This window comes from Sylvia atricapilla, chromosome 6, assembly GCF_009819655.1.
Source record: "Sylvia atricapilla isolate bSylAtr1 chromosome 6, bSylAtr1.pri, whole genome shotgun sequence".
Classification (NCBI taxonomy): Eukaryota; Metazoa; Chordata; class Aves; order Passeriformes; family Sylviidae; genus Sylvia; species Sylvia atricapilla.
Genome location: NC_089145.1, coordinates 13689234 through 13710379, shown reverse-complemented (window position 1 = coordinate 13710379; position 21146 = coordinate 13689234). Strand labels below are relative to the sequence as shown.

At 40.7% G+C, this 21146-nt stretch overlaps 2 protein-coding genes across 3 annotated transcripts in view; both read left to right on the top strand.

The window, feature by feature from the left end:
* Window positions 1-5312, top strand: part of USH1C (USH1 protein network component harmonin) — a 46270-nt gene extending 40958 nt beyond the window's left edge. Inside the window, exons 16-21 of one of the 2 annotated variants that reach the window (XM_066320838.1) lie at window positions 48-89; window positions 401-454; window positions 603-702; window positions 1950-2059; window positions 2724-2779; window positions 4534-5312. In XM_066320838.1, coding sequence (XP_066176935.1) covers window positions 48-89; window positions 401-454; window positions 603-702; window positions 1950-2059; window positions 2724-2779; window positions 4534-4546 — 375 coding nt within the window. In that variant the 3' untranslated portion in view covers window positions 4547-5312. Of the gene's footprint in view, window positions 1-47; window positions 90-400; window positions 455-602; window positions 703-1949; window positions 2060-2723; window positions 2780-3674; window positions 3983-4533 lie in introns of those variants that run through there. The other variant, XM_066320839.1, reaches the window with a different exon arrangement.
* A 15238-nt stretch (window positions 5313-20550) lies between these two features.
* Window positions 20551-21146, top strand: part of ABCC8 (ATP binding cassette subfamily C member 8) — a 73580-nt gene continuing 72984 nt past the window's right edge. The window contains exon 1 of the mRNA XM_066320837.1: window positions 20551-20726. Within this exon, the coding sequence (XP_066176934.1) occupies window positions 20579-20726 (148 nt within the window). The 5' untranslated portion in view covers window positions 20551-20578. The remainder of the gene's footprint in view (window positions 20727-21146) is intronic.

Sequence of the window (21146 nt, the reverse complement as noted above, 5' to 3'; positions counted from 1 at the left end):
TGTGAATGAGTTGCAGTTTTTGCAATTAAATATCATTTTATTCTTAGGGTTTCCAGAAGTATGTGGAAGATTTTGATCCATATTCAATGGTAAGGAGAGAATTTAAATATGCCTCACTGTTTAATATGAAATACTCTGGAAGAAAAGGCAAATCCTTGATTTTTGAGGGCTAGGAGTAGGTAAGATTCTTGCTTGTTGCTTTTTTGGGTCTTGTGTATTTTGTTTCTAGTCATGTTGAACAGGAGCGTTCTTACAGGAAAAGGTGATACGGGGTTCTGATCTTCCTCTTACTCTATTTTAGAGGAGGGAAAGATCCCTTTTCCCCCAGAAACTACGTAGATCAGCCTAATTTTTTTGTGTTTCCAAAGTGGAAATGATTAATCATTATATCTTTTCACAGTTTACCCCAGACCAGATTATGGGAAAAGACGTACGGCTTTTACGAATAAAAAAGGTAAATACTGTGTTGGTTGACTGATGTTTAAAAGGTTCATGTAAGGATTTGATGTACATCATCACTTACTGGGAAGAAGAAGAGATCAAGCTCCTGTTAATGGCAAAAATTAACAGACTTTTCTGAACTACAACTGTTTTTTTCACAGGAAGGATCACTGGACCTTGCAGTTGAGGGAGGAATTGATTCTCCAATTGGAAAGATAGTTGTGTCTGCCATCTACGAGGATGGTGCTGCAGACAAACATGGTGAGCAGCAATGGGGAATTTGAATGCTGCTGCAAAGTGTCTCCTTACACTGGCTGAGAATGGTTGGCTGATTTCATAGCCTGGTACTGAAAGGCTCACTTAGATTGTCCAAGGATCCAAGTTCTGTCTCAAGATTAAGGGCAGCCCACATGTGCTGCTTAAATAAATTCACAATTTCCAAGCAATGACATTTGTAGTACTTTCACATGCAAAGCAATTACCTGACCTTAGCTACACTACACTGCTTAGTTTTGTTCTTTATGCTACTTTAAGTAGTGATTTGTCTAGTTAAGCAGCTGGCTGTATTCCCAAAACACAACTAAATGCCAGGGCCTCTGGAGCTCTTGAAGGCAAAAGAACATGCTCACCAACACATCTGGGCTTTGCACCTGGTGGTGCCATCCTTTTCTTGAGAACTCTTGTGACGACCAGGTCAACAGAGAGGGCAATATTCCCTTATACTCTCTTTGCTGTCCTTGTCCCACCCTGCACCTAAGTTCAAGTCACTCTTGCTGTGAAAATATCTCAGTCATTTGATCTCCTCAGTGCTCTTTTTGGCTCTTCACTCTTTTCAGGATCTATCATAACTAACGCTGTCCTCTTATCAGCCTCTCCAAATCCAGTTCCAGTTAACTGGTTGTGTTTCATTGCAGATTGGCAAGTCAAAATCAGTTCTAAGGAGCAAACACTACATGTGCATTTGCAAAGAAATGACTGTCATGCAAACCCTTGACAAACATTATTTTATTCCTTCAGGAATTTCATGAATTTCACCATTTTTTATAGAATTGTGGAATTTTTTTGGACTGGAAGAGATCTTACAGATCATCTAATTCCAAGCCCCTGTCCATGGGCTGTGGTGTCTTACCCTAGACCAGGTTGCTCAAAAGCCCCATCCAACCTGGCCTTGAACACTTCCAGGGATGGAGCATAGTAGTGACATCCTACAGTCAGTCAGAGATTGTCAGCTGTATAGCTGGATTACCCAAACAGGCAAACTGTAAAAAATCATATTGAACTAGTTTCTTACTGGTCCTGTTCAATAAGAGATTAGTTTAGCTTTGCCATGCTTAAAAATTCCTTTTGTGTTTGCCTGTAGCAAACTTCCTACAATTTTTAGTGCAGACCTTTGCATCCAGTGAGAACACTTTTCATTATAGCCAGTACTGCACAAATATGGCACAGAAAAGACTCCTAGAATTTTATTTTGCTTACATATATGTATAACATATTTGTCTTTTTCCCAGGAGGCATAGTGAAAGGGGATGAAATACTGGCTGTAAATGGCAAGATACTAATTGACAGCAAGCTGGCAGAAGCACAGGCAACTCTAGCAAAAGCTTGGAACATGGGTGGGGTAAGTAATACTACTTCATTCTATATACAGAGCTCATATATGAGAGCTGCTTTTCCATCATGACATTGTCATGTCAATAAAAACAAGGTTACAAACATCAAAATTAGTGAGTTTATCAGGTACTCTAAAACTAAGCTAAAATCTGCAGAAGATGCTGGTATGTAGCAGCTCTGAAAACCATGTGTGCAATTTACTAGGAAATTTAATGGCATTTAGGCACATCACGATTGGTATTTAAACACATTACATTCTGAGTGTTTATAGTACCTTTATATGTAGAATCGCTCTTTGATGTTGAAAATTACTTGCAAGAAGACTGGGATTTTCTGATAATAGCTTATCTTTGTTTCTTGGCGTATGAGCAACATTGCCCTTCAGCTACAGTGAGCGTTTCCACAGCATGAACTGTACTCATTGCTCAGATGACCAATACACAATGAATCTTAGAATAGCTTTTTTTTTTAAATTTCAAGATACAAATCAAACAGCTCAATCTTTAAATGGTCTTCCTATAGGATTTTTAATGACCTTGCTACTGTTCCCTGTGGTTTTTCAGGAATAGATTACCTCCTTGATTCTCTATCTGACATTCCATGGTCGTCCACTGGCCACCTCTAAAAGCAGTATTAAGCAGCAGATGTTTGCCTGTGCTTTTCTCTTTCAGGATTGGATTGACTTAGTCATTGCAGCATCACCTCCAAAAGAATACGATGATGAAATGTAAGTGCATAAGCTTTTTTCTCTGGGGATTAAAAACTGAGTAACAATAATCAGTTTGCTTTTTTTGTCTCACATTTTGCAAGTATTTTCTTCTTCCTATGAACTGTATAACCTCCTGCTTTACATTGTTGCTAATTTGATAGTTATTAAGTGGCTGTCATGCATTACAGCAGTGGTTCCCAGAATGCAAAATAGTGATTCTCAGAATTGGTTGTACGTGACTACACACTCATACTTCCAGTTTAAAGTTTGAGCATTTAGGGTTTGGGTTGGTTTTTTTTAAGAAGTTACACTTAATTTCAGTCTGAATCATTTACTCTATTCCCATAGATCATAATTTAGGGAAACAAATCCCCATAAGCATCCTGCATCACAAACACACATTTAATTCTGTTGTTTGGTTTGGGGTTTTTTTTGTTTTGTTTTAATGATATTGGAGTTACTGTTCTCATCTAAGCAAACTTATGTAAAATTTCAAAAGATATTAAGTGAGTCAGGTGTCTTGACAATGTTCACAGAATCCTTATTTTAAAGATAATCAGCATAGGTATGAAGAATCTACAGCTACAAGTGTGATAGAGGTATCAAGTCTATACAACTTGCTTTACTTTGGACAGTTTCAAAAGCAAAACCCATGTTTTCTAGTTTCATTGAAGGAAAAGATTTGGAGATATCCTTACTACCAAGTAAAATGGCAGAGCAAGGTTTTGTAGTCACTATTAACCTGGGCTCTTGTTCCGTGCAGAATACTGGAGTATTAGTTGCTGTAAATCACTTTCACTGGCGAACACCAACTGTAGATTGACGTGAAATTTTGTTTAATACCTGTGCATAAACTAACAGGCAAGGAAATAACTGTCACTGTTATTTTTGTTTTCATATCTTGTATATTTAGCCCTACCATTCCCTCATCAGCAGTCAGTCCCAACACACACAGAAAGGTTTTTGAAGGCAGTGCACCTGTGTACAGACAAGGGTATCTCCTGCAGCTGTAGCCACTGCAGTGTCCCTCATGGTGAATAGCACACTTGGCTTAATATGAGTGGCCATTGTGTGGCTGCATTATTTTTTAAGCATGTGCCTGCCTGTGCATTGCTTGCCATCCTTGCTTTTGTTCCTGGCATGCTGGAGCTGGAGTGTTCTTTGGGCTTTTGCCATGCCTGTGCTATTAAAATATAAGTATTTAGTTTCTACTTCATAAAGTTCCTCAGAGATGCTGTGCAGAATTGGTTTGTCATTCGCCAGACTATTAAATAAATAGGCCCAAGTAGGATTAACCTAAAGTTTTTTCCTTATCTGTGGACCACTGCTGTGGCTTTGTGAGTTCATAAGTTTATAAGCAACTACAAATTATACTCTTGTGAAGGCTTGTCCAAAGAACAAGTTTCCATTTGGATTACTCACAGTGTGCCTGTAAACAAGTATTCATGAGTGTTTGGTTTTCACTGAAGTTTGTCTCTGGTCATTTGTCATACACCTATACAATGGGTTTGTTCTGAAATTATCCTTATCTCAAAAACTCAGTTTGCTCGGTATGGTTTCTCTGTGAGTGCAATCACTGTAAGTACAGTCATACATCTCTAGAACTACCAAGGTAAGTTTTCTTGTTGCATGTGAGTCTTCTCAATTATTACTTATAATACAAATCAAAACTACTTAAGATCCAGTTTAAGAACTCTGCTTACTAGAAAGATAAAAAGTTGCTCATGAGCTAACAGAATGTTTCTCACTATCTTTTTCTCTTTTTTCCACAGGACTTTTTTTTAAGGAAGACTACAACTATTGAAATGGAGACTTTCCTCAGCAGAAAACTGCTGCTCAGTAAATTAATAGGAAATCAATAACCACATGCAATGCATCCTTATTGACTGACCTGTAAATTGAACTAGAGACATCAGATTCTTCAGATAATTTGAATAATTTAATATCATTCTATAGACATACAGCAAAACTTTTTTAGCAAGATGATTGAAAAGAACGGCTGACCAGCATAGTTCAGTCTGTGAGCACTCGATCTCTTTTTGCTATTTTGAGGGGCCAAATTTTGCAGATCATCTTTCAGTTTTCCTGGAAATAGACTCTAAAATGACAAATGAAGATAGAACACAGATGTCTGTTCCCACATGCAACATTTCTGAATACACATTCACAGGCCAGTTTGGGTGTGAAAAGAATTATATTTTTGCTTCCTAGATAGTGATTTTCCTGGGAAAATGGGAAAGTACACAGGTAATTTCTGTTCTCATATTCTTGTAGCTCTCATAGTGTCCATTTTTGTATCTCAGCTGTGAGGTTTTTTTGAGCATAAAACCCCTGCTGGTGGAAGAACTGGGAATACTAGGAATGTGAGCATTATAAGGAATAATTTTGATTGTATTGCTCATACAGTATCTTCTGTACCAGCAGAGTAAATAACTAGCAAATAGCTCAGATAAAATCATTATGTGCAGTCACATTCATACTCCTGAGTGCTTGTATTGGTGGCAAAAATTCCTCCCTCATATAGTCATGGGTGGAAAAATTGGGTGTGATTCACAGTACTTTGTTCACAGTGAGCCTATACATGTGACTAAACTGCAGGAAGCCTCCAAGTGCAACCTTCTGCTCTTGGTGACTCTGTGCCTTAGATTTGAGTAAATTCTTCAAGACAATAAAATCGAAACCAGCTTGGCTTTAAGTATTACTACAGTTGGAGACTCAGTAATTACATTATAGAGATATCTCCTTAGAAATGTCATTGTCTTCTTCCTTTTTTGCACCTACCAGTTTGTGTTCTGTTTTTTGTGTTGTGTTTAGATGTTTTTTCAGCACTTCTACTGAGACTGTTCATTGGCATAACAAATTCCCACTGAAGCCTTGCCTTTTCAGGGTTTGGAAGGCCTCCCCTTCTCCAGCACATAAAAATAACAATTACATTCTTGAGAACTCTGTACTTATGTGCAGATGCTTACTTATGTTGATTTTCTTTATGTGCAGTATTCTTGCAGCATGCCAATTAATGTGCGTGGCAGGGTGTATGTGTTAGAATATTTTAAATGTTGAACTCTTACAACTAATCCAGAAATAAAATTGCATTTGCCAAATGGAAGAAGTCTAGTTTCCTATTTGCCTCTGGGTTTGTACATCATAATAACAGTTAGTCTGCTAAAATACACAGATTTCTGTGGTTCTCTTCAAGAACAGATCCATTTGCAAGAGATTGCCACCCTTGTGGAACTTGAAATTCACTCTGCACAGAAGGGAATTTTCCCTTGGCTGAGCTGCAGTAATCTTTTACATGTTTTTTTGGGGCAAATCTGGTAATTTGATAGTTGGCAAAATATATTGTATTTTTTGCTAGGTCTTAGCATTCATGTACCCAGGCCTTTAGATTTCCTAACTGAAAACTATTCTAAATGCTAAATGCATCAAGATCAGCACCAGAAGGGAATTGCAGCAGGATGTACTTCTCCTGCTGCTTTGGTTCTTGGTTGCCTACATACTGCAACCATCTGGACCATATGACAATGCATCAGAGACATGAGTGGGGCTATCCAATGTTCTCCCAAGGGATGATCCAATGTTTTGTACCAGCAAATGGAGAGCCACAGTAACGCACCAGCAAAGAACTTCAGTGCTTGATTTTGCTAAACACTGTCTCAGCACACTAAGAAACATAATACAACAAAACTTAGAGGTTAGTTATTAGAGCTATTTCTACTGGTGTTATTTTTTCAGAGACAGAAGGAGCACAGAAGACTGGGCTGGGAAATCTGTGGGAGTACCAGCAGTTGAGTTGTAGCCTTGCTTCTTAGTCACAGAACTATCTTTCTTCTCTCCATCTACCCTGTTAACTTGATTTGCTTGGATACAGCTTAAAATGCATGAGAGGCTGTTGAGGAAATATTTCCTGCTCAGTACTCCAGGTATATTAAGAATGTGTTGCTTTAGGCAATGTAAGGAGGTGGTGTCAGGAGAAAGGAGCCTGACACTTCTGAAATCTTAAAATGATCTTGAGCCATTAGCCAGAGGGGTTTTTACTGTATTTCTGACTTTCAGTGCCCTAGAACTGCATCCCATTTTTCATTTGCCAGCTAGCTCAAGGGGTTGGAAAATGCTACAAGAAAATACATTTTTCAAGCAACTTCTCTTTCAGTTACTTTGATGTACATGAGCAGTGTCCCACATGTAAATAATTTAAACAAGGGTGCCCATTTTGAGTTGCTACTGCATTTTTGTTTGGTGGTTGTCAGTCATTACATGTGTATGTGCCTCACTCCTGTTCAACAAGGCCAACTTTGAAAAGATAGCAGTAAGAGTAAATGGGACTTTCTCTTGTTCAGGCAATACTCAGTTTCCTTTGGGAGTATGGAAACTGTGACCTGAAGCACAAAGCAGGAAGAAGTCCAAGTACTTCACTGATAGTATCACGAATGCTTCAAACCACTTTTAGGAGAAGATGGTTTTTTGTTTTTCATTTGCTGTAATCTCAGAGGGAATACGTGTAGTTTCTCAGAGCTGTTTGTTTGGTTAAGACTGCCAAACCCTGCTTGCTCTCTCTATGGGATAATAACCCTGAGGAAGACTTTCTCAGAACTGTTAACAACCATTCTTATTCTCTCAGGAATTTCTTGGCCACGTTGTCTTTAGCAAACCCCTCACAGTTGCTGAACTGGAGCATGAATTACATTCGAGGCTTGTGACTTACACATCTGCTCTGTAAGTCTGTGCGTGCCTGTGTGCAGGCAAAAAAATGTGAGACCCTATAGATCAGAACCGTGGCATGCATGACAGGATAGGAAATACCATGGTTTATTACTCATATGGATATTAGCATAGGGAGGTCTTTGATCTATTTATTACTGCCATTCTGCTGATTCATTATTTCGCTACCATTTATCATGTGGCCATGGCATCTTTTAGAAATTGTGCATAGATTTCAGAGAAGCTATGACTTTTTAAAAAATGCTCTTTTCACAAACAAATGTACAACATGAGGAGTGTATGCATGTACATACACCAGTAAGGTATTTTAAAATTAACAATTTGGGGAGCACACATGTACAAAATCTCAGCACTTCAGAAATTTGAGACGTGACCTCTGAATATAGATGAACTGTTATAATCCTCTCACCATAAAAAAAAAAAAGTGAAAAATCATGGCTTTGTGTCCAAGTGTGCCTATCTGGGTTCAAGGAGCTTGATATGCAATAGTGCATATAGGTCTTGCTGTTTGCTTTTCAGCTGTATGTTGACACTGATAAAGTGTGGTGAGATTTTTGGGTAGCTGCTGTGGAATTCTTAGCCATCTTTCACCACAGAAATATCCTTCTGGGATCTCTGTTGATATGAACAGACACCTTTACACCATCTAAGGACCAGGTTTAGAGGAGAAGAGCCAGTGTCTTAACTGTAAGAACTTGACCCTTAGGATTATAAATCAGATGAGTCCCTTGTAATCAATTTATGATAAGGTAATGAGTGCTTGAGTTTTACCTTCTGTGTTTTTTTCACACTGAGTTTTACCTTCTGTGTTTTTCTGCTGTCTGTCGATTTTATCTTTTGCTATTGTCCTTGTTGTCAGGAGGTTTCTACTTTTTTGATTAACAGTAATTTCTGGAACAGATTTCAAAATTCCTTTTCTGCAGACTTGAAATCTGAGGTGGCTTCAGGTGGGCTGTTCACAGGTCATGCAAACTTTTTTAAGGAGACTGACTAGGATGCTTTCTTTCATTCTTCCTAGGGTAGGCATCTAAAAGTTTGCCTCTGCTGGAATGCTGGTGGCCTCTGCTGGAATACTTTTTCCTCTATCACTGTATGCACATTTGAGGTGTTATTGAAGGACACAGATAGTAACATATCACTCTGATGAGAATCAGGGTCTACTTATATTTACAACAAGGTAACCTGGGCTATTTTTGGTCTCTACAGAAATCTAGGATGAAAGATGAAGTGGAGGCAGATATAGGAAAAGCAATCAATAACATTTCTGTTCTCTAGAAAGGAGTTTTTGCCCTGTGAAGCTTCAGAGGGTCATGGCTTACAGTTAAGAAAAAAAGCGTTCTCCAAACTGTGATGGTGGATACATACCATAATAATGTAAACACCACTATAAGGAATTTAAGGAATTAAGTAAGTTGCAGACTGGCAATGTGTATTACATATTGGGTATATAAGTCTGAATGGCTGTTGTTGAATTCAGAATGTTTGTCAACATGCAAAAAATGTGGAGTCTGATGTCCTGCAGAGAGTTGCTTCATAATTCACAAAACCTGCTGCATGATTAGCAATGGACACCTGAATTTGCTTGATAGATGTTTGCCACTTAGAAAGCAATCATAGACTGGAACAAGTAAAGTATTTAAGTACATGCTTTAATTTAACCATGTGAGCCAATCCCATTGACATAAATTGAGTTCAATAATCCTACTCAGGCTTAAGTGTTTTGCTGGATGGAGGCTTGAAGTCAAAATCAGAAGGCATTTGATGCCTTAGTCCTGGACATGCTTAGTATGGAAGCTTGTTAATGCTTAAATTCTAGCATTTATACTGAATTTTAGTTCCTCCTCATTTTCTTAAATAATCTTTCAAGGTTATTCCTCCCACCAGCTCCCACTGCCCATTTCCTTGGCTTGTCCTCATCTTATCTTTTCTCACCATTTCTCTTCCAAACATCAGTAAAACTCATTAGTCTTCAATAGCTCTAACAGAATTTGTTTATATGGTGCTTAGAGTAATGTTTGGGAGAAAGAGATTGAGATTCTCCCAACATAAACTAAGCAAGATAGAAATCAGACAGCCTTTTTGAGGACAAGGACTTTCCTAAACAGTAAGGAAGTGAGAGGGAAAGTAGCTAATGGTTATTCTTTATGCAAAGCTACACATAGGCCCATAAAACCAAAAGAATTTCAAACTACTTTTCTTGAAAATTATTTCACTTCCCTTTCCCCTAAGCAGTTCTGGGTGCTTTAGCACTGAGATCCCGTGTTCATGCTGGCAACAGCTTGAGGCTCCTGAGGATTAATGGCACTTAACAGAGTGCAAAGAACACTAGATATAAAACATTTTTAGAAACACTTGAGAGAAAATTAAGCTTTGACTAAACTCTTGTAATAAGTATTTCCCTGACAGGGTGAAATGACTTTTCAGGGTTATCTTTCAAAACTAAATGGATTATAAGTTTGCAAATATTAGTGGGGTTTTTATTCTTTCTCCACTCCCCAGTATAAAAGGTGGAATTTTCAGAGCAGAGACACCCATGAACATCATTAATTAGCAGCCTCAAGGTTAATTCTAACCTCAAGGAAGGGCAGAGGAAAAGAAAGAAATGTATATTCCTGGTTTGATTATTTACAAAGAATTGCGGTGAAGCAGATCTCTGAATGTTATTAACCTGCTAGGACAGAAGAAATTGCATACTCTTCCTCAGTGGAAATCAGACAGCTCCATCCAAATGTAGAGGAGTGACATACATTAGCAAGAATCCATATTGAGAGGATGGACACGCAAAGTCTTTTCTCCAACTAAAATCTAAATTTCCCATCAGTCATTTTAGAATTTACAGGTGGGTGCAACATCATTTCTAATGTTTTTCTTCTTGGAGGATTTGATTGTAACAAATTTCTGTTAACACTCATGGGGCTGATTGAAACAGAGACGGTGGGCATATTTTCTGGTTGGATGATTCACAGGGAAAATTAATTGAGTGTATTAATTTGCCATTAAGTTGTAATGATTTGTTCTATGTTGTACTGCTGCAGGAAAGCTGTATTTCTTTGTTGTCGACTGTAACAATATTCATATTTCTTTGCCTCTAGCCAGATAAACAGATGCAGAGTTGGTTTTTTCCCATTATGTTATTGAAGTACATCAGGAATAGTATAACTTCTCAAGGGTAAAATCACCTGGTATTTCCTTTTCTAATGATGTCTTTAAACTCACGTGTACATAAACAGATGTTTAAAACACCATAGTAAATAAATGAGGGAAAGTGGATTTAGAAATGACACAAAGAGACAAAATACTTACTCCTCTTTGCACTAGGACAATGCAAGTGACTTTTACAGAAGGGTCATCACCATTTTCCTAGGAAGTAGATAACACCTGAGTATGAAATCTCAACTATTCTTTCTTTAATATTGTTGTGGTCTCGTAATCACAGGGCAAATATCACTATAGTCAGCTGTGTTCCTAATTGTGGAAGACATGAGTTTTTATCTAGTTGTAGCATCATCCTTTCCTTATCTCATAATATCTTGAGCCTTCATTACCCAAACTACAAGCAAATGGGGAAATGGCAAGAGCTTTTTTATGATGTGGTGAAAAGAGCTGTCAATTCAGAACTTAAGTTCAGTTTGTTAAAGAAGCCATGGCCAGTTCCAGGACTGGGAATATGTAACAAGCAATCTTACTTTTTCTGCGCAGTTACTGCGAGCATGTCCTGAGGATGTGTCCCTGGCACACAGGAGAGGATCATCCCTTGTCAGTGCTCTCCAGCTGGATGTGGTTGTTCTTGTCCCCGCTGCGTTGCTGTTACACTGCAGATGAAAACAGACAGCTGAGAGCTGCACGTGAAAAACCTCCATGGCTGAGCACTTGACATCGCCCTTCACATTTGGGCTGCCAAAACGCAGACGTGCAGAACGTTTCCACTGGCTCGTGTTGCTGCCTTATCACAGGAGACAAATATAGCCTGGGGAAAGCATGCTGAGAAAGGCTACCTACAGCCCTGAGAGAAAGAGAGAATCGGGAATAATTCCATGCGGGAGGGAAGATCAGAGTGTGGGAATCATGCCCTACACAGATGGTTCTGACACATCCCCTTGTAGTGTCAGGTGGGCAGCCAGGGGTGTTTGTGCCAGCACAGGTACCTACTGGGAGCCATGACCTATGCTGAGAAGTACCTGAGACCGTTTTAGGATAGTCTCTACCCAAAGAGACTCTGCAAACTCTCTACAGACTAATCCCTGCAAAGAAAGGCATTTCTATCTACCATGTTACCAGTTTACAAACTGGTCTCACAGGCTGTTTATTTGAAAAACTATAGAACCTGACAGTGTTCATTCATGTTCCTGGTCAATTCTCATTATATTTCATTTCAGCTCTATCAATCACTGTTTTGTTTACAGTTTTTGCGCACAACAAATTCACTGCTGCACTCACCAGTCAGCATTGTTTTCACATCTAATGCTACAGACTCAGACAGTGCAACATATGCTGTTATGAAAACATTTAGCTTTGAGAAATTTTTTTTCAGAGAATCTACAACAAACAAATATGGATTCTCTTTTTAAGAAGAGATTTACAATATAAAACATTCTCTTCAGCCTTGTGATATAGCCAGTCGGGAAAAACTATTTGTGTGCTGAGGGGAAAACTACTTCTGAAGGAAACAGGAATTATTCTCTTTATAACCATTATCAGGAACTCTGGGAAGTTTTCCAGCTTTTTTTTCTTTACCACAACAGTGTGGATTTTTTTTTTAAGTTATACGAGTTTTCATAAAAGACACATCATATTCTACCAATAGCTCATACTTTCTTCAGAGCAGTTCTTATAGAGAGATCTGCAGCTGCTTTACATCCTGAATTAATGTGGGTACCTAGAATTGTTTGGTACCTCTTGTATCATAATAATGCTGCAAGTGCCACTCAGCATCAAATTCCTGATACGTTGTCCCACCTCTAAATAATCTTGTCTTCAGAGAGAGAATAATCCTATGTAAGAATAAAAGCAGAATCACAGAATCATTTTGTTTGGAAAAGATCTCTCAGATCATCAAGTCCAACCCATAACCTAGCGCTGCCAAGTCCACTGCTAAACCATGTCCCTAAGTGCCACATCTAAATGCCTTTTAAATAACCCCAGGAATGCAGACTCAACCACTTCCCTGTTCCAGGGGACAACCTGTTCCAGGGCCTGAAAACTCTTTTAGTAAAGAAATGTTTTCTAGTATTCCATGTAAACTTTCCCAGGCACAACTTTTGGCCCTTTTATCTCACCCTATTACTTGTTACTGGGAGAAGATCAACCCTCACCTGGCTCCAGCTTCCTTTCATGGAGTTGTGAAGAGTGATGAGGTCTCATCTGGGCCTCCTTTATTCCAGGCGGAACACCCCCAGCTCCCTCAGCTGCTCCTCACAGGACTTGTGCTCCAGACCCTTCAGCAGCTCCCGTTTCCCTTCCCTGGACTCACTCCAGCCCCTCAGTGTCCTTCTTGCAGTGAGGGGCCCAAAACTGGGCCCAGCACTGTGGTGTGGCCTCACCAGTGCAGGTGCACAGTCCTGGCCCCAGTCCTGCTGGCCACACTATTGCTGATCCAGGCCAGGTGCCACTGGCCCTCCTGGCCACCAGGGCACAGCCTTGTCTCCTGTCCATCTGCTGTTAAGGGACCCCCGGGCCCTTTCCCACTTCCCCTCTGCCCGGCCCGTGGCCGTGTCTGGGCTGTCGTGACCCAGGGACAGCCCCGGCACTGGGGCTGGCTGACCCTCACACCATCGGCCTCAGCCCATCCATCCGGCCTCTCCAGATCCCTCTGCAGAGCCTTCCTGCCCTCCGGCAGAGCAGCACCGCCACCCAGCCTGGTGTGTGTGCGGGCTGCCTGAGGGTGCCCTCGATGCCCCATCCAGGTCACTGACAAAGGGATTAAACAGGACTGGGCCCAGCTCCCAGCCCTGGGGAGCGCCACTGGTGCCCCAGCCAGCTGGATGGAATCCGCTCACCCCCAGTCTCTGGGATCAGCCATCCAGACAGGTTTTTACTCAGTGAAGAGTACACCTGCCCACTCCATGGGAAGCCAGTTTCTCCAGGAAAATGCTGTAGGAAGTAATGTCAAAATCTTTCCTAAAGTCCAGATAGGAAATATCAACAGCCTTTCCCTCATCTACTAAGCAGGTCATTTTGTTATAAAAGGAGATGAGGTTGGTCAAGCAGGACTCACCTTGCATGAGCCCCTGTCTGATCCCCTGGTTGTCCTGTTTGTGCCATATGATGGCACTTGAGATGATCTGCTCCATGACCTTCCCAGGCACTGACACCAGGCTGACAGGTCTGCGGTTCCTGGATCCTCCTTCCTGACCTTCTTGTAGATGGGTGTCCCATTTGCTAACCTCCAGTCAACCTGTTGACCCAGGACTGCTGATGGCTGCAATATTTTATTTTAAATACTGCTGGAGTGTAATTTCTCCATTTTTTTCAACCTATTCTCTACTACACTCAATTTAGAAGGATGCTGTGGCTGTACAAACTCTTATTTCTATTATTTGCTCTTTAAAAAGGCAGCTTGTAAATGCACTGTGTAACACATTAAAACTAATCTGAATATCCACTACTCCCATTTACCCCTCACTTCAGCCACTTAAAGAATTCCTAGTTGTAAGAGTGGAGTATGTTCAAAATACCAGGGCACTATTAGTCCGTGAGGTGACTCCTCTGCACTATTCAGTGTGAAGGACCTGTGGCATTTGCATGAACAGCTGAGACACTCCACGACCCTGAATCCTAAGGACAACCTATTTGTTGTCCAGAGGCTGGAAGCCTGGCCTGTCTCAGCAAAGCCTGTTTCCTGTGTCCTGAAGTGACTGCCATGGTGTTATTTTCTGTTATTAGCTTTTGCTCCTTTAGAGGAGGAGTTTAGAATTTTTCCTCTTTTCTTTGTTTAATAACACTAATTAAGTGTGATCCAAATTTACAAATAGCTTTAGCCCCATTGACTGCATTATTTTGCTCAGCCTAAGGGGATTTTTGAAGGTTTGGTACTCAGTCTTATTTATTGCTGTTACAAATTTTAAACATTCCTATACAAATGTATAGACTATGTTAAAAAAATATTTTTCTCTTCTCTGTAGAGAGTTAAAAACAATGCCAAATTTCAATACTGGATGGAGTTGTACAGCTATCTCTTACTTTTTGCCTTTTTTCAAAAGCTACCCTGTTCCTCCTAAATACTGACAGTATAAAGAATAGAGCAGAGCAGAGGATCTCTGGTTGGTTTGAGGCCTGAGGCTGTGAACATCTGCCCTAAGTGAGGATATTCAGGAATTACTGCTGCCAGGTAAGAGTGTCATAGCCAATTTAATTTCCTGCAAAGCTTCACACCTACAAATCCAGGTACAGCACTTTCCTGTACAAAAACCCCCACTGTACTACTCCAAGAGATAATAAGCTTCAAGTTCAAATCATCATGAAAATAGGAAAAAGATAGAGAAAAATACTATTGGCTGTAAGTTCAGTTACAAAACTATTAAATTAATTCTCTTTCTATTTTTTATGGGTATTGATTGTTTTAACTCCCTTGAGCCTCTGAAAATCCCAAATGTAGTCTGCATGTGGGCTGAACTCAAGGGAAATGTCTCCTGAAATAGGCCTTTTAAAATTAATTAGATATGTGATAAATCACAACAGGGAATTAACTATTTGCTATACAGGAAGCAACCTTTTGTGCATACTCACATTTTGGGTTTTTTATCAATCTATAATATGATTTCATTATTTTAGGAGCTAGAATAAATGCCACATTGCAACCTATTAAAAATAAACAGAAGAAATTTTTGAAGTGCAAAACTTCTTTGAACTACAGCACCCTTTTTGTTAATTTTCTGCATAATTTTGTCAAATAGCAGCACAAGATAAGCACATTCCAAGTCCAGTTCTGAGCTGATAGCTTTGTTTCTCTCTAATTGTTGTGTCAATTTTACCCACTGGAGAAACTGAGTGTAGCCTGGAACAATTCCTGGTGGTTCAATAAACAAATCAACTAACTAAAACTGTATGCCTGAGCAGAAAACCAGTTTATATTCTGAAAAGGAAAGATGGTATCTTTGTTTCTAATAATCTTCAAAAAACACTTTAAACCTTAGTTTTCAGTCTAATTTGTGATTTTTGAAAGGGTTCCAAGCACGGCCAATGACTTTTAGCCCTGTTATCTGTTGGAAATTAATGCTGGATATTTGCTATGGTTATTTGTTAGTGCGTGTAATTATTTCAGTATAAACAGGCAGAATAATCTGTTATATACAAGTGCCCATATACAAGGCAAGCATCGTAACAGCACTGAACTGAATCAGTAACTAAAATAATATTTTCTGAAGAATACCACACTGGAGCCAGCACGCGAGTTGTTTATTGGCACGGGTTAGTTCACAGCACTCAGCTTATTCCCCTGAGGAAAACACAACACTTGTGCTACAAGTGCTACACAGGCAGTACTCAAGACATTAACCATTTTGATACTGGAGATGAAACTAAGGTGTGAGGTGATCAGTGAGATCATGCAGAGGTTGTAAAAGTTCATCTGTGCACAAGGATAGTCAGGAGTGAATAGAAAGTTGGTTTAGCCTTGTCACTGTTGTGGAGAATCCTGGGGTGATTGAGGAGGGCAGGGGAGCATCAGGAATATCCTTAGGTCAGGCTGGTAAGGGAAATAGCCTGCAGCCCTTCAGATGATTCATCCAGAGTTGTGTCAGGTAGCCCCAAATCTGTCAATGTTTGTTTAACACTGCAAAGGAGAGTGAATGAACAGAAAAGTGAGATTTTTCACCAGGTTTCAGGTGCCAAGTCAGCACTGCTCTGGCTGTGTAGAACCAGGAAGCTACTGTTAAACTGAGGAGTTAGTTCAATGTGAGATTAATTGGCTGAATGTTATATTGGATGTTGGAGAATGTGCTTCATAAAATGACTTAATGATAGAGGTCACTGGAGTGGCTGAAACTGCAAGATGTCTGAGCACACTTAAAGATAAGCTGTTCCAAACACTTGTCTGAGTTTTTGCCTGAAAATTATTGCCCAACAAAGAGTTTGTATTTTGTTCCCACTCAAAGATAGATCTGCTTACTCATAAGTTCTTTCTACATTTTTAATGAGGGACAGTAATTAAAAATTAATAAAGTTTATTTAGAGAAAATCAGCTATTTCTGTGAATGTCTGCACTATTATTAAACTGAAAGAGGGAAGGTTTAGTTTAGATATCAAGAAGAAATTCTTCACTATGAGGATGGTGAGGCACAGGTTGCCCAGAGAAGCTGTGGATGCCCCATCCCTGGCAGCTTTCAAGGCTAGACCAGCTGTGGATGGACCTTTGGACAACCTGGTCTGGTGAAAGTTGTCCCTGCTCATAGCAGGGGAGTTGGAACTGGATGATCTTTAAGGTCCCTTCCATTCCCAAGATCCTAGGATTCTATGACTGCTTATTGCATGAATTTTAATAGCAGCACCTTAGACAATTTTTCTAAGAATTTTTTTTAAAGTGATGTCTTGTCTGAAAAGATAGAATAGAGTTCTTTGTTTCACATGAATAAAATAACACTTTTCTCTGGAGGTGATTTTCTCCCATTTTTTTCCCTCAACCTTTCCCAATGTGCTTCAGAAAGGGATTGGTGGCTTCCTCCCACACATGTATATTGGTTTTTCTCTCTTCTTCCGAGAGCAGAATTTAATAGGAAGCAGAAGAAATAGTGCATATTGTTTAGCTAATTCTAAATCACAATGAGAATTCGCTTTGTTTGCATTTTTCCTAAGATTTCCTATTTATAATTGTTCTCATTAATGACTTTGAAATACACAGGAAAGTGAAATTTTCCTGAGTGATGCCTATGTTTATATACCTGTCTATCAGAACTTTGAACGTGGGCTGTGGCTGTTCAGAACTTTCAAAACTTTGGGGGGGTGGTTTCTATCTGTGTTTCCAGATGCAAACAAAAGCACAAAGCTGCAGCATGATCTACAGCAGCAAACCATGATTTTTAGGAAGAGAGCACTTCATTGATGAAAAAGAGAGGTCAGTGTGAAGCAGATGAATAAGAGGAGCAAGAAACAAATTACAAAGGTAGGAAAGAAAAATGAAAGCTCCCACAGAAATGAGTATCTGTTAAAAACAACTGAACTCAGAAGAGTCAGTGCTTTACTACAAAACCAAAACCTGTCTGCATCCTGTAGACAAAGTCAGATTCCAAGGCAAGCCTAAAAAAGTGATTTTTCCTTGAGTTAGAAATATTGCCCTTGTCTCTCTGGAAATCAATTTTACATCATCAAAATGCTTTCAAAATATTTCCAGTCACATACTGAATGTGCTAGTGGCTGCCAGCATCTAACTTGATGTCTCATTTCTAATAGATACACTGAAATAATGAAGCAGGAAACTGACTCCTTGTGAAATGGAAATAGTCACAAGTAAGAGAAATAAGATGCAAAGGGACTTCAGCAGAAAATTAAGTTGCATTTGCAACATGCAACATGGCTGTCTATCTGTTGGTTTCATATTTTCTTTACCTTTTCTGTACTTTGAAAAGGAATTTTGCTTTCACAAAGCTTCATGAAATTACAGTTTTGAGAAAGAAATTATTCCTCTGTGACCTGCTCCAAATCCCACAGGACCAGCAGAGACAGTCTGGGGATAGGGAGGTTCAGTTCTTTGACACCACAATCACATCTAAGCCTGTCCTAAGAAAAGGATCAAACTATAATTTAGCATTATTTTGTGAAGTCACAAAATGGGTGTTTCACCATTTCTGAGTGAAATTGTTATTTGATGCTTTAGTAAGCAAGACCAGTATTTGTCCAGATTACTCACTTGGTTTCATTGTAACAGTAGGGACAAACTTGGAACGTTGTATTTGGAAGCATGAGTTATTTAAAGAGTTTGTGTATTTGTGTGTGTCCCTGTTTATTGCTATGAATGCTCAGCTTGCTAATTTCAGTTTACCAACTGTTTTGATTTCTGTCAGTCTGGGTTTTCTTCTGTATTTCATTAAGTTTTTAATTCCCTATTTAATCCACCATCTTTCTGTTCAGGGTGCCAACACATTTCTGACTCAACTTTAGCTCTGTGATAGCTGCAGATCTCTTGCAGGACCTGAACTGAGAATATTAAGTCAGCACATTAATTATGTAATCCAGGCTGTGTCCGAAAATCATTGAAAAGATAAATTTCAAATTCAAAACCATGGAGTTTCCTGATGTTTTGTTATTTGAGATACACTTTCTTTAAATGTTGTAATTGATGCTTTGTAGTAAAGGAAGATGGTCTAAAGGTTCAGAAAACATGCAGAGGTTGGGCATGTGAGCTCAGTTCTTGGATTTCTTTGGAGATGTTGGCAAACTTTAATTTCTGTGTTTAATTCTCTGGCCACAGTTATATCTTCCTTAAATCTTAACCATAATTTCAACCTCCAGAGTGTAAACTGGCAAAAGTTCATTGTTTCTATTTGTTCATGTGTAACAAAGAGATCTTGTGTCACTTGGGGACTCGGGAAATGCTAAAATATAAATGACTTTTAAATTATCTGCATGTAAACTGCTCGTACTGTTTATTAAATAACTATCAGGATAACAGAGCTGAGCTTGACCAGAAGCTCAAATGAATGCTGGATTCTGTCCAAAACTTAAAATAATTATAGTCTTTCCAGTGTGGGTGTAACTTTCACATTTGAAAATACATATACACAGGATTTGGCTTGGGATTTGTCTTTTAATTTTTATTCTTAACCACACTGCTGTAGCTCCAAAAGACCATATATAGCAAATAACATTCCGTGCTGAGAATTGCTTTTTCTTTGCTCCTGTCCAACAGCAAGATCAATAAAAGCAGCACAACAAAAGTAATTTCAGGTCTATTAGTGAAGCTGTCAGTCCTAGAAATTGAATGTACTCTGTTATGTTGAAGGAAGAAGGAAATTTTTCATTTATGGGTTAATTTCCCTTAAAGGCATTTAGCCAACTTGCAGTTTTTGCGTTTTGAAGAGTGAAGCCTGGATAAATGGGCATTATTTGTTTGCATTTCTCTTTGTAGGATGTGGCAAGTTCTGTTGCTCAGCAAAGCAATGGAAAAAAAGCATGACTAAGAATGAAAGGAGCTCCAAGGGAAGTGATTTGGTTATGAATCTTTTTGTTGAGTATTTCATGGCTACACAGCAGAGATATTTGAATCTTGGGCGTTGATTCAGCCTGTGCTGGAAAGTGTGTGCCAGGTGCAGATTTTTGATGCACATCACATTTTACTTTCCAGTGCTATCGCCCAGCAGAGAGATATTTGATCAGAGTTTTTGCTTGGGTTTGGCTCAACTGAGCCTAACTTCTACTCAAGAAAAAAAAGTTTGGAAAGCTCGATTTGTAGATTATTCTGGTGTACATAAAAAGGCTTATGGAGTGATCTGGAGCCCACTCAAATTAATGGTCTGTTTCTCAGATACTGAGGCAGTCTTGGTGGAGGGAGAAAAACAGTTAGGGTTTAACTCATTTTAGGGGAAAAAAAAGGTAAGACACAAACACAACAGCTGTTCAGGACATAATGTTGAAGGCTCCTTTGGGAGGACGGTATGGCTTTATACGTGACTTAATCCAATAATATCTTTATGACATTGGAGAAAAAAAGCAAAAGCTGACGAGGCTGAAAGAACACACTTCCCGTAATCTGTAATTCCTCCATCATCACTAATTTAGTGTTGGATATTTAATGTTCTGTCATATTAACGATGCATAAAGCACTCAATACCGAGCCCCTAGAGCCCTGGAACACGGCTCTGGTGCTCTGGGGTACCGAGGGCTGTCACGGCGCATTCGCATCGCTCCCACCCGCGGCACGGAAGGGACGTCCCGCCCCCGTCCCCATCTCCATCCCCGTCCCGCCGAGCGCTCCCGCAGCGCCCCGCTCGGGGCTGGGGCTGTCCGGGGGCGGCGCCGGGGCGGGGCGGCGCCGGGGCGGGCGGAGCGCGGGGCCGGGGCCGGGGCCGCTGCTCCCGGCAGGTGCGGGCAGAGCCGCGGCAGCGCCGGCCCCGCCTGATGTGCGCGGAGGAGGAGGCGGCGCTGGGCTGCGCGCAGGGTCCCGCCATGGCCCTGGCGTTCTGCGGCGACGAGGGCAACTCCACCGCCTACAACGTGGACCACGGCGTGCTCAACAACGGCTGCTTCGTGGATGCGCTCAACGTGGTGCCGCACGTCTTCTTGCTCTTCATCACCTTCCCCATCCTCTTCATCGGTGGGTGCCTGCGGCTCTCCCTTCATGTGTCCGCTTGTGCCTCTCCAATTGCCCCCCTTTTCCCTCTGCCGCTCCAGCCCCGGTGTTGCTTTGCCGTGTCCCCCCGCCCGGCTTTGTCTCGCCGTGGGTTTCCCTCCCCCGCGCTGCCGCGCGTGTGCCGCGTTTCCCCCCGGCCGCCTGCTTCCCCTTGCCGTGTCCCCCGGCCTGGCCCTGCCCCCGTGCCGCTCGGGAGGCTGCGCCGGTGCCGGGATGCGGTGCGAGCTGCGGGATGCTCCGGCGGCCGCCTCTCCCCGGGCTGCCCCCGCAGCTGTCCGACCTCCGTCTGCCGGGGCAGCCCGCGGGGCTCCCCGCAGCTGAAACCCCTTGCGTAGGCAGGGCAGGAAGGGGTGATGCAGGAGGAGACCGCAGGATCTGCCCTGC